At 44.9% G+C, this 13,465-nt stretch overlaps 2 protein-coding genes across 2 annotated transcripts; one reads left to right on the forward strand and one right to left on the reverse strand.

Moving 5' to 3' along the window:
- The first annotated feature begins 1,288 nt into the window (after positions 1-1,288).
- On the forward strand, positions 1,289-1,681 carry LOC136357009 (putative pentatricopeptide repeat-containing protein At5g59200, chloroplastic). Its single transcript, XM_066311732.1, has one exon. The coding sequence runs from the start codon at positions 1,289-1,291 to the stop codon at positions 1,679-1,681; it is 393 nt and encodes a 130-aa protein (XP_066167829.1).
- Positions 1,682-1,795: 114 nt separating this feature from the next.
- Positions 1,796-8,357, reverse strand: LOC112939233 (uncharacterized). Its single transcript, XM_026025952.2, has 2 exons — positions 8,173-8,357; positions 1,796-2,439 (listed from the first exon to the last, which is right to left on the reverse strand). Exons 1-2 carry the CDS (start codon positions 8,355-8,357, stop codon positions 1,863-1,865), a joined length of 762 nt encoding a protein of 253 aa, XP_025881737.2. The 3' UTR covers positions 1,796-1,862.
- Between the last annotated feature and the right edge of the window lie 5,108 nt (positions 8,358-13,465).

Genomic DNA, 13,465 nt, shown 5'->3' on the forward strand with positions numbered 1-13,465 from the left:
AGCAACCATTTTTTTTTATGTTTCAACAATTACAATTCGATGCAAGCTAAATACAATAATATTTTAACAAAATCAAATATTTGCAAATGTATTGTATCATATGATTTTTTTCAATGTTTCACTAGTTGGGACATAATGTTTCATGTAGTGATAATTGCTGTTATAGCCAATACTTTTTATACGTTGAATCTCTGGAACATTTTATGAACTGGGTTGACGCATCTGCACATGTGATGAAACTTTTTTTAGATGGTGCAACATAAGTTTGATTTTTTAATAAATATTTTTTATCAAAATATATCTAGGTGAGATCTGGTTATAAAGATCTAATTATGACGAATAAAATGACGCATTAGAATTATATATTGAACACATATTTTAGAAAAAGGAAAAGAGAGAGAAAGTAGAAAAAATACATGCATGTGACATACGCCATGCATGCGCCACAAGCCAACATGCAAACGGTATACGATGCGCATCCTGACGGATGTGTCAAACGCCAAGGATGGGTGGGCGTCCGATATTTGATAAAATATCCGAAAATGCTTGAACCCGAGCACCCGATCCGTGCGCCAAACAATCGGGTGATCCCTCCACGTGCCGCACTTCCCGCGCGCGTCCGCGCTCGTGCATGTGTCCCCACCACTGCTGAGAGACACCGCAAAAACGAGACACGGCTGATGGACACTACAAAAATTGTGTAATTGGCTATAGGACACCGAAGACAATATTTTATAATATCCGGGTCAAAAGAGGTGAGAAATTTTTCAAAATGGCAAGATTGTCCCAGGCTCCATCTTCCTCCACCTGAAATCACACAAAAAAAAAGAATAGCAGGGAGCAGCCGCCGGCGAGGTTGTCCATGGCAAGGGAGAGAGCGGCGACTGCGCGCCAGGAGCGGCCAACGGCGCGGAGGCGGACGCGGTCGGGGAGGGAGCGCGAGGAAGGCGGCGTGGAGCGCGAGCAGGAGGCGGCTGGGCGCGAGGTTGGCATCGGTGGCGGTGACGGCGGCGCGGAGCACGAGCAGGAGGTGGCCGTGCGCAAGGAGGCTGTTAAACGCTGGCCGATATGAGGCTTGCTGTGGCCGCCGGTCGCTGGGTCTCGCCGGTACACCTACACATCCATGATCCTGGGTCTCTCAATGCACGGCCGCGGTGAGGACGCCCTGTCTCTATTCGCCGGCATGCAACAAGCCGGCGTGATGCCGAACGAGGTGACCCTCCTCGGAGTCCTCACGGCGTGCTATCACGCCGGACTCGTTGAGGAGGGGCTCTAGCAACTCGACGCCATGCCAGAACCTCGCATCAAGCACTACGGCTGCGTCGTCGACATGCTCGACCGCGCCGGGAGACTAGACGAGGCAGAGGAGCTCGTCGCGGCAATGCCAGCACACCCCGACGCGCTCATCTGGGGCTCGCTGCTCGTCGCATGCCGCGCGCACAGTGACGTCGAGCGTGCCGAGCGGGTGATGCTGCGGCGCACCACCGACACCGACGCAGACGCCGGCGACTACGTGTTGATGTCGAACACGTACGCGTCTAATGGCTGGCACGGCGAGGCGGTGAAGGTGAGGAGGCAGATAAGGAGGAACGAGATCGACAAGGTCCCCGGCTGCAGCCTCATCGAGATCGATGGCGTCGTGCACGAATTCAAAGCAATCCCAGCAAATTCCATCCGATAAAAACACAACAAGATTCATCAAAGAACAGGTTATCCGATTGATCGATTGATCACTGTAGATAACAAGATTCATAGAACCAAGGATGCAAGATTTCAACTGGAAATTTTCTACTTCTAGCTGTACATGAGATTTCAGAAGGCATTATTTGGCTTTATTGGTTATTGCTGCAAGAAGTTGATGCTCATTTGGGCTTGTGATTGGCAGCGGCCATGTCGACGGCCGGCCTCTCGACGTCCTCCATGTCCTCCTCATGGACGAACACAGCCTGGTCAAGCACCGACGGCGAGCCGCCGGCCACCGCCGCCGCTCCGCAGTGGTCATGGTTTTCAGTGCCGAAGACGGCGGCCTTGTCGGCGGGGACGAAGACGCAAGTCTCGTGGTCGGGCACCCACACGTCATCTGGGCCGCCCTCCACCGTCTCATCCTCCGGGAGCGCCTCCACGTTCTTGCGGTTCAGTGCCGCCTCCACCTGCGCTCCGGCGACGCCACCGCCGCAGTGGACGCACTTCTGCTCCTCCTCCGGCTGAGCCTGGGCGTTAATCGAACACGTACGCGTCGAATGGTTTTCGGTGTTGATGTCGAACACGTACGCGTCGAATGGCCGTCGCCGGCCACGCGCGCAGCCGCCTCCTGCTAGCGCTCCACGCCGCCGCCCCCGCGCTCCCTCCCCGACCGCGTCCGCCTCTGCGCCGTCGGCCGCTCCTGGCGCGCAGTTGCCGCTACCCGCTCCATAGGACAAACTCGCCGGCGGCTGCTCCCTGCTAATTTTTTTTGGTGTGATTTCAGGTGGAGGAAGATGGAGCCAGGGGCAATCTTGCCATTTCAAAAAATTTCTCACCTCTTTTGACCTGGATATTATAAAATATTGTCTTCGGTGTCCTATAGCTAATTACACAATTTTTGTAGTGTCTATCAGCCGTGTCTCGTTTTTGCGGTGTCTCTCAGTCAATTACACGTTTTTTGAGTGTCCTGTAGCAAATTTTGCCATTTTGAAAATACTTTATTAAGGGAATTCATTTTATTTGTTGTTGCACATAAAATGTTTCACCTAGTGTACTCACAATGTTTCACTATGTATAGATCTAATGTTGCATTGAACTGAAACATTCTTTCGTTATTTACTGAAACATTGTTTTTATATAAGGTGAAACAACGCCCGATTTAAACGACTAAAATATTTTCGATCTACTTAGTGAAACAATTTCGATATACTTGGTGTAACATCGTGCAACATTTAAAAATAATTAAATAATAAGCTAAAAAACTTTTTCGTTGGAATATATCCATATGTGGTCTTATTTTAAAGATTTAATTGCAACGAATTTAATGGTGTAATTGGATCATGATTTGGATTAATAATTTAAGACATAAAAAATAGTTTAAAGTTTGCTTACAAAACATTATCTATCCGTGTCAGACATGCAATTCTGTGCGCGGAAAAAATTGCATGCATGCATGTAGCTACGCGGGAGAAGTTTGCATCTAACACTGACGACACGCTATCAATGGTCGGGATTTAATCCCTCGATCCGTTGACTGGAATGAGCGTCCGATTTTTTTCTCCTGATCCGACGTCCGATCCGTAGGTCTCTCCTGAATTTGTTCCTACACGGCCGCAGAAGGTGACGTCCCATATACTACCTGCAGGCTGCAGCTGCAGGGATGGACCATCATGGTCGGTACATGCATGGTCATGGAGCCATAATTTTGCAATCTGCTGCTTTCATGATGAACTTGTATGTTGTAATATTAGAGAGCTCAAGAGTAGTTGGAAAAATGTATTGATATTAACGTTCAAATCTTTCTTCGGACTACCAGGGTTCATCTGACCTGCCCAGCAAATTGATGCATGCTAGTACTGTTGAAATTATAAGCACATAATAATTTAATTTATTCCATAAATAAATCATGACATTGCAAATGTAAATTAGATTGAACGCATCATTAGATCTACACATGTAAACTAAGCAGTAAAACATGAACAGATCAAATATGCGCAACATGTCGAACATGTACCGAGGTGGTGGAAAGACCGGTTGCTCGGCAGGAACTACTCACGGCTGCGAGCGTCGACGAAGGCGCGAAGCACGCGAGCGGAGAGGAAGGCGAGCCGTCGCGGACGAACAGAGAGCAGTCGCGCGAAGCGCTTCCCAAAAACCTTATTGCCGCCTTCTCCCGGTGCAGGACATCGAAGGCAGAGGTTCCGGAGACCTGCTCTCCTGATCGCCGGTGCACGCCGGCGAGCGGGATGGAGTAGTCTATGAGCGACGGCGCAGTATAGAGTAGGAGGCAAACCCTAGATTGATTTCGTGTGTGTTGCGTGAAGGCAGCGGCTCGGTTTATATAGAGATAGGTCGCTTGATCAGGGCGACCACACGATCTCCACCCCGCGTAACCGAACCGGACCGGATAAGTCGCGCGTAACTTATCTAGACTCCACGCTGTTTTCACGCACCGGATTTTTCGGAGTGTTTCCAAAACAAAACAAATCCGAATTTTCCTGCAGCAAAACAAAACTGCAAAAAGGAGGCTGCATAAGGGTGAGGAGCCAATTTTGCGGACCATTCGACACGTACGTTCGACACGTACGTCGTGTGCGCGCATCGCCTGCCAGGCCAGGCCAGGCGAGCGAGCGCGCGCGTGTGTTCCCCCTCTTCTCTCCACCACACATGCTTCAAGTGGTAGGAGGACATCCTCCCTTTTAAGGAGGTCCCCCTCTCCTAGAATAAGTAAGGTGGTACTAAACTCCACATGCATGCCACCCATGAGGTGGGTTTTTGTGATTTTCCAAAGAATTAATCTTCGAATAGGCCTTAGCCCATCTATTAATTCCAACAATCCCCCACCAAATCTCAAAATCCCACTGAGATTTGCCTTTTCCAATGTACTGTTTATATACCAGCGGTTCGATGAAGACCGATTAAGGTTGAACATCCACCTAGAACTCCAAGCTACACTTACTCACAACTTGAACAATAGACTACGCCTTGAATTGCAAGTCTTGTGCAAGTAAGTTTCACTCAGAGTCTTATCTGGTACTAGACCGTCTGTAGACTACCCCTCGGGTGGAGCGTATAAGTCATACTCCTAGGTCTTTAGTAAGCTTCTTAGAAGTTTCACCCAAAATCTCCATAGACTGCGACCAACAATCAAGATTACAAAGGTGAGTTCTTTCAAGAATGCTCTGCAGGACAACATCTCCGCTAATTAAAGCCAACAGAACTCAATAAGGCATAGCCAACTTGCCTTTCAGCTCACGAGAGTACATGCATCTTCACTTAGATAGAGTATATATTGGTACTCTCCTCTAGTTTACTAATGGTTTGTTCTTCCCAGGTTCTAATTCACGGGATCTCCGATCACATAGACTGGGTTACCACCATAGTATAACTCACATGGGTCTCAAACCCATCTCCTTCGATACATTGTCTATCACATTTCGTGATAGTCCCTTCGTGAAGGGATCTGCCAGCTTTCTAGCTGTTTGGATGTAATCAAATGTTATAACTCCGGAGTTTCTCAATTTCCTGACAGACTTCAATCGTCTTTTCACATGTCTAGACGATTTCATATTATCCTTAGAACTATTCACTTTGACAATTACCGTTTGATTGTCATAGCTCATAAGGATAGCCGGCACCGGTTTTTCAACAATAGGCAGATCCATTAATAGATCACGCAGCCATTCTGCCTCAACAGTAGCAGTGTCTAGTGCCGTCAACTCTGCTTCCATGGTTGACCTCGTCAAAATGGTCTGTTTGCAAGACCTCCACGAAACAGCACCACCACCTAGTGTGAAGGCATATCCACTAGTGGCTTTGATCTCATCCACATCAGAGATCCAGTTAAAATCACTATATCCTTCCAGTACCGCAGGATACCTAGAATAGTGAAGCCCCAATTCTATAGTACCTTTCAGATAGCGCATTACTCGCTCAAGCGCACGCCAGTGATCATCTCCCGGATTAGAGGTAAACCGGCTCAACTTGCTCACAGCAAAGGAGATATCAGGCCTAGTTGCACTAGCCAGGTACATCAGCGAGCCAATAATTTGGAAGTATTCCAGTTGATTCCTAGCAATTCTCTTGTTCTTGCGAAGCAACAAGCTAGAATCATAAGGTGTTGGAGAAGGATTACTATCAATGTAGCCAAAGCGATTCAAAATTTTCTCCACATAATGGGACTGCAAAAGTGCAATCCCATTCTCACCTCTAATTAGCTTAATGTTTAGGATAACATCAGCTAATCCCAAATCCTTCATATCAAATTTTTGAGACAAGAATGATTTAACCTCATTTATCACCTCAAGGTTTGTCCCAAATATCAGTATATCATCAACATACAAGCACAGAATAACTCCCTCACCCCCACCATGGCGATAGTATACACATTTATCTGTCTCATTGACTGCGAAGCCTGCAGATGTCAATGTTCTATCAAATTTCTCGTGCCATTGCTTAGGAGCTTATTTCAGACCATACAAAGACTTCAACAATTTGCACACCTTGCCTTCTTGACCTTCAACTACAAACCCATCAGGCTGATCCATATAGATCTCCTCATCCAGCTCTCCATTAAGAAAAGCTGTCTTAATGTCCATTTGATGAACGAGAAGACCATGTGAGGCTGCTAGGGAAAGTAGCACACGAATTGTGGTCAATCTGGAAACAGGTGAGTAAGTGTAAAAGAAATCTTCGCCTTCTTTCTGAGTATAGCCCTTAGCAACAAGCCGAGCCTTGTACTTTTCAATGGTACCATCAGGCCTCAGCTTCTTTTTGAACACCCACTTGCACCCCACAGGTTTACACCCATAGGGTCGCTCTGTCATCTCCCAAGTTCCGTTAGCGATAATGGAATCCATTTCACTACGGACAGCTTCCTTCCAGTAGTCTGCATCAGGAGATGCATATGCTTCTGAAATTGACTTAGGAGTGTCGTCCACGAGGTACACAGTGAAATCATCACCAAAAGACTTAGCCGTCCTTTGTCTTTTACTCCTTCGAAGAGCTTCACTGTCATCCTCCTCAGTGACATGTTCATGTGTATGTTCAGTTTGTTCTAGTGGTGTGATTGAATTGGGAATTATTTCAGAGGTTTGGCTAGAACTACTATGTGTATCCTTCATTGGGAAAAAGCTCTCAAAGAAGGTAGCATCACGAGACTCCATGATTGTACCAATATGTATGTCAGGTACCTCAAATTTAACTATTAAAAATCTATAGGCAATGCTGTGATGAACATATCCTAGAAAGACACAGTCCACAGTCTTAGGTCCAAGTTTGCGCTTCTTCGTTATTGGTATATTGACTTTCGCCAAGCACCCCCATGTGCGCAAGTAAGAAAGTGATGGTTTTCTCCTAATCCATATCTCATATGGTGTTTTGTCCTTATTTCTGTTAGAAACTCTGTTTAACACATGATTCGAGGTCAACAATGTCTCCCCCCACCATGCCTTAGGTAGTCCCGCAGTATCCAACATGGCATTCACCAAGTCAGTCAGTGTGTGGTTCTTCCTTTTAGCAATCCCATTAGACTCAGGAGAATAGGGAGGCGTCCTCTCATGTATGATGCCATATTCCTCACAGAATAAGTCAAACTCGTTTGAGAAAAACTCTCCACCACGATCAGACCAAAGCCTTTTTATCTTTCTGTCAAGTTGATTTTCATCTTCTGCCTTATAAATTTTAAAATAGTCTAGAGCCTTGTCTTTCGTTTTTAACAAGTACACATAGCATAATCTAGTAGCATCATCAATCAACGTCATGAAATATCGTTTTCCACCCTTCGTCAACACCCCATTCATTTCATAAAGATCTGAATGTAGGAGTTCTAGTGGTGCTAAGTTTCTCTCCTCGGCAGCCTTGTGAGGCTTGCGAGGTTGCTTCGATTGCACACAACTATGGCACTTAGAACCTTTGACAATGGAAAACTTAGAAATTAAACACATGCTGGAAAGCCGAGACATCAAGCCAAAATTAATATGACATAAATGTGAGTGCCAAACATTAGCCTCATCATCCACACTGCCACAAATATGGTTCACAGACTTATTGCAGAAATCAGAAAGGGAAAAGCGGAACAGGCCTCCGCACTAATAAACTTTACCAATAAAATATCCATGTTTAGACACGACTACTTTATTAGACTCAAAAACCAACTTAAATCCGTCTCTAGTCAGACGGGAGCCACTAACAAGATTCCTGTCGATAGAAGGGACATGCTGCACGTTCTTCAGCTGCACGATCTTTCCCGAAGTAAACTTCAGATCTACCGTGCCAACACCACGAACAGAAGCATGTAACCCATTCCCCATTAGGACGGTGGAACCCCGTGCGACCTGATAAGAAGAAAACAATGAGATGTCAGCACAAACATGTACATTGGCCCCAGTATCAACCCACCAATTAGTAGACTGATTAACTGAAAAAACAGTAGGTAAATTACCATACCCGCTTCCATCTCCAGTGTTGCCAATGGTCACATTAGCAGACTTAGAGGTCTGCCCTGCAGGTGCCTTCATCCCCTTACGTTGTGGACACTTCCTGGCCAGATGGCCAGGTTGACCACATACAAAGCAAGTCCTCTCATCCTCATTAGGATTGTTGTTGTTCTTCTTCTTCTTGAAGTTGGTGGTCTGCTGAGCTTTGTATTTCCCCTTGCTCTTATTCTGGGCCATGTGCACAACATTGGCAGTGGACTGGCCACCATCGCCCTTAGACGCAGCATCTTTTTCCCGAGCTTTCTCCTCAACATCAAGAGACGCTATCAACCCCTCAACAGAGTATTCCTGTCTCTTGTGTTTGAGTGCAGTATAGAAACCTCTCCAAGATGGAGGTAGTTTCGCAATAATGCACCCGACCACAAATTTGTCGGGTAAGACACACTTAAGAAGTCTGAGTTCCTTATCCATGGCTTGTATCTCATGAGCCTGTTCGACTACAGAACGGTTGCCAACCATCTTGTAGTCATGAAACTGCTCCATGATATACAGATCATTGCTAGCATCAGTAGCACCGAATTTAGTATTCAGTGCATCCCACAACTCCTTAGCGTCGGTCATATGCATATACACCTCGATCAGACGATCGCCAAGCACGCTAAGAATGCATCCCACAAAGAGAGTAGTGGCCTCATCGAATTCTTTCTGCTGATCAGCTTTAAGAACACCCATAGGCTTGCCAGTACTCACCCAGAAGCATTTCATAGCTGTCAGCCACAGAGTGACCCTGATCTGCCATCTCTTGAAGTGCACACCGGTGAATTTATCCGGCCTCAGTGCATCGGTAAAACTAGCCATAGTAAAATCACAGTGCCTATAATAAGGTTTTTGGATTGTTGAAATTATAAGCACATAATGATTTAATTTATTCCATAAATAAATCATGGCATTGCAAATGTAAACTAGATTGAACACATCATTAGATCTACACATGTAAACTAAGCATGACATTGCAAATGTAAACTAGATTGAACGCATCATTAGATCTACACATGTAAACTTAGCAGTAAAACATGAACAGATCAAATATGCGTAACATGTCGAACACGTACCGAGGTGGCGGAAAGACCGGTTGCTCGGCACGAACTACTCGCGGCTGCAAGCGTCGAGCCGTCGCGGACCATTCGACGCATACATCGTGCACGCGCGCCACCTGCCCTGCCCTACCAGGCGAGGCGAGGCGAGGCGAGGCGAGGCGAGCGAGCTCGCGCGTGTTCCCCCTTTTCTCTCCACCACACATGCTTCAAGTGGCGAGGAGGGCATCCTTCCTTCTAAGGAGGTCTCCGTCTCCTAGAATAAGCAAGGTGATACTAAACTCCACATGCATGCCATCCCATGAGGTGGGCTTTTGTGATTTTCTAAAGAATTAATTTTCGTATGGGCCTTAGCCCATCTATTAATTCCAACAAGTACAACCTGCATCAAGGACCTGCGAGAAAGGGTACAACAGCTGAAGCAAAGGAGAGACCATTGCTACGCAAAGATCCAGCAGGCGAGCAGCAACGACCTCGAAACTACAGCAACACCAGGATCATGCTCACGTTCACCGCAAATCAGAGTACAATTCGACGGAGCAGCAGAGCATTTCGACGTGAATTTGACGACGAGTTCAGAGAGCCGCGTCGAACTGTACATGGTGATCCGAGCCATCGAGGAAGATGGATGCGTCGAGATCATCGAAGCGAGTTTTGCTTGGTGGAGGATGGCAACGTTGGTCACTTGATCAAGTGCAGGGTATACAGATATATATATTTATATGGCATTTTCAGTCCCAGTTTGCTAATTAAATTTCCTCTAATTTGATCCTCAATGTCATGGTATCCCTCTCTTTGATAACAGGCGAGAAGCTCTGGGGTTGCATTGGATGTATCCGAGGTGGAAACAAGAATCAAAAGGTTGTTCATGGCACCCCATGCAAAACAACAAGGTCTTGGTGCCTAGATTGGTAGTACTTGTGAACGGCACTGATCAACACCCAACGGACCGAGAGTATTGCCTTATGTGTTGTCGTGCTTGTAGTGACTGCTAGGCTCAATTTGCGTGATCTAAAGAGATGTTTGCGGCTAGTTTCTTAACATAAGGTGAAACCCTTTTTCAATTACTACGTACAGGACATCTTACGAATACACACCAGAAAAGTATTACTCCCTTTTATAGAAAAATACAGTGGCATTTTCAACACAAAATGAATATATTATCAAAATATATTGAATGCTAGATTTAATTAAACTAATTAGGTGTTTTAGATATTGTTAAATTTTTCTATAGCTTTGATCAAATTTTAAAATGTTTGAATAGGAAAAATTTTAAAACAACTTATAATATGAAACGGAGAGAGCACTTCGCAAAAAATAAATATCATCACAATCGCACTTCAAATCTAAGAGTATGTTTAATGATATCAAAAAAAATATTTATTTGCACTTTCCAGTAATTTAGAGTAAAATACATGGACGGTCTTCCAACTTTAGAGTGGGTGTCACTTAGATCCGTAAACTTGAAAATTGTGTATTTAGGTGCACAATCTTGGTTTAATGAACCATAGCATGTCCAAATCTCGTTTGACCAAAGCTAACTGCTGACGTGGCATTCCACGTAGGCAACACATTTACAACCACCCCCTTCGCAGCGAAGAGTGGCGAAAGAATTGCAATTTGCCCCTTCGCACTACAGTACCACCCTAAAACCCACAAAATTTCCAAATCCTTCGCCTCCCTCGTCGCTATTCTGTACTTCACCACCGCCCACTGCTTCCTCGTCACTACCCGTACATCACCGCCTCAGTCACTAACCCAAGCCATTGAGGGAGAAAGCGAGGGCTTTTGCGGCACTGGCCACCAGAGAAAGAGGGAGTCCACCCCATCTCTTCGGCTTGACGACGCCCGGTGACTTGGTGGGCAAGGAAGCGGAATCCGCGGCGCGAACTCGCCGCCCATGGCTAGCGGCGGCCCGAGGCTCCAAGGTGGCCCTCCGCGCTCGACGAGCTCGGTGAGGGAGGCAGTGGCGGTGACGGATGGTTTAGGTGACGGATACGGGTACGGACGAGACAGAGATGGCAGTGGCGGAGGCTCTTCCTATTCCCATCTCCACTGTGCCAGCTAGCTCCGCCTAGTCTGCCCCCATCTCCTCCTTCGTGCCGGCTAGATCCACCTGGGCCACCGCTGTTGAGGCCCTCCCCTTCCACTACCTGCCAGAGCAAGTTGATCGTTGAGGCAAGCACCTTGTGCGTCGGCGGCCAACAGCTGTAGCGAAAAGAAAGGGGAAAGAGAGCTCCCCGTCACTGCTACAGCTTCTTCAAATCGATGAGACAATGTCGGCCTGGAGAAAGAGGCACCGGTGGTGAGGTTTGCCCGACGGCGGAGCGGAGGCTCGGGGCTGGAGCTGATGACAGCGACCGCGAGCTTCCCGCTCCCTCACTTCTCTCCACCTCGAGCTCCATTTGACGGCGACCAGGAGCTCCCCGTCATTGCCACTGCTTCTTTAAATCGACAAGACAACGCCGGCTGTCGAGGAGGCCATCGTCGCTGTTGCTTCTTCAAATCCCGCGGACCCCACCTCATTTTTGGCACGGACCAAGGTGGTGTTAGCTGTAAATGTGTTGCATACGTGGAATGCCACGTCGGTAGTCAGTTATAGTTAAACGAGGTTTGGACCAGATATGGTTCATTAAACAAAGATAGTGGACCTAGATGTGCAATTTTTAAGTTTACGGACCTAACTGACACCCGCTCTCAAGTTTAAGGACCGGTCATATATTTTATTTGGTAATTTATGTCAAACTACCATTTGTAGGTAGGTAAAAAGACAACTTTGCTCTTGTGTGCATTCTTCGCAATTTCTATGCCTAGCTTATTATGCGCTGAAGGTAAATACTACTCGCTTCGTATTTTAATATATGACGTCGTTAACTTTTAAGATACGTTTGAGCATTTGTTTAATTAAAAAAATGTAATTGTCATTTTATTTTATTATGACTTGATTTTCGTCAAATGATCTTTAAGCATGACCTTTATTTTATAGTTGCACAAAAATTTTGAATAAAATGAATAGTCAAAAGTTTATAAAAAAAGTTAGCGGCATCATATATAATAAAACGGAATTGCTAGAAAACTTCCACAAGTTTTCTGTACCAAAGATTTTCAGATATGTGATCATCTCATCGCCTCGAGATTATGCATGAAGGACAAAAATTGGTAGAAAGAAATTTTCACACATGTCACACGTAAGATTCCGATGCTAACCAATTAAACCATAGTTGAATACAAGTTTTATATAAGTTATATCGTATGCACTTACAGTATAGTTACAATGTAATTACACTTTAATTATACTATAGTTATATCCGAAAGTTTCACTCAAAAAACTTACGGCAGTTTCTTAGATACTCCCGTATTAACAAGCATAGGTAGTGTTTTAATAATCTGGTGTTATGCAAAATCCTTTAAGGGGGTGTTTAGATCCAGGGTCATAAACTTTTGGCGTATCACATTAGATATTATATAGGGTGTCGCATAGGGTGTTCGGGCACTAATAAAAAAAACTAATTATAGAATCCGTCAGTAAACCGTGAGACGAATTTATTAAGCCTAATTAATCTATCTTTAGCAAATGTTTACTGTAGCACCATATTGTCAAATCATGGAGCAATTAGACTCAAAAGATTCGTCTCGCAAATTAGTCGCAATATGTGCAATTAGTTATTTTTTAGTCTATATTTAATACTTCATGCAGGTGTTCAAATGTTCGATGTGACAGTGAAAAATTTTAGGGTGGGATCTAAACAAGGCCTAAATTTAGTACCTAGCATTGCCCGGATTCATATAGATATTAATGAATCTAGACCTCATTAGATTCATTGAATGATATGCGATTGCCTAATGAATCTAGGGAGTATATTGAATGATATTGATTGCCATTGGCTGCTCGTTAGCATATAAACTGAATTGCTAGCTAGATTTGAATTTTACTTTTAGAGTTGATTTTGGATTTTTTTAAAAAAAAATTGGTTTGTTTATTTTTCATCTTAGTTTTTGAACAACTAAGAATAGAAGTATAAAAGTCTTTCCCTAAAACTATATTCGCGTTGCTTCATTTATTTTGGATGCAACTTAACCTTTACCGTAAAAATCTAATCTATAAGTTAGTTATAATTAATTGACAAGCTTTGTTGGTACTAAGAAAATGATACCAAGGAAAAAAAACATTGTCTTTTTACATATATACTACCATATATACACTAATATACAACTACATGTTTGGTTAGGTGCCACACATTGCTATACCAC

This window comes from Oryza sativa, chromosome 6 (genome assembly GCF_034140825.1).
Source record: "Oryza sativa Japonica Group chromosome 6, ASM3414082v1".
NCBI classification, from domain to species: domain Eukaryota; kingdom Viridiplantae; phylum Streptophyta; class Magnoliopsida; order Poales; family Poaceae; genus Oryza; species Oryza sativa.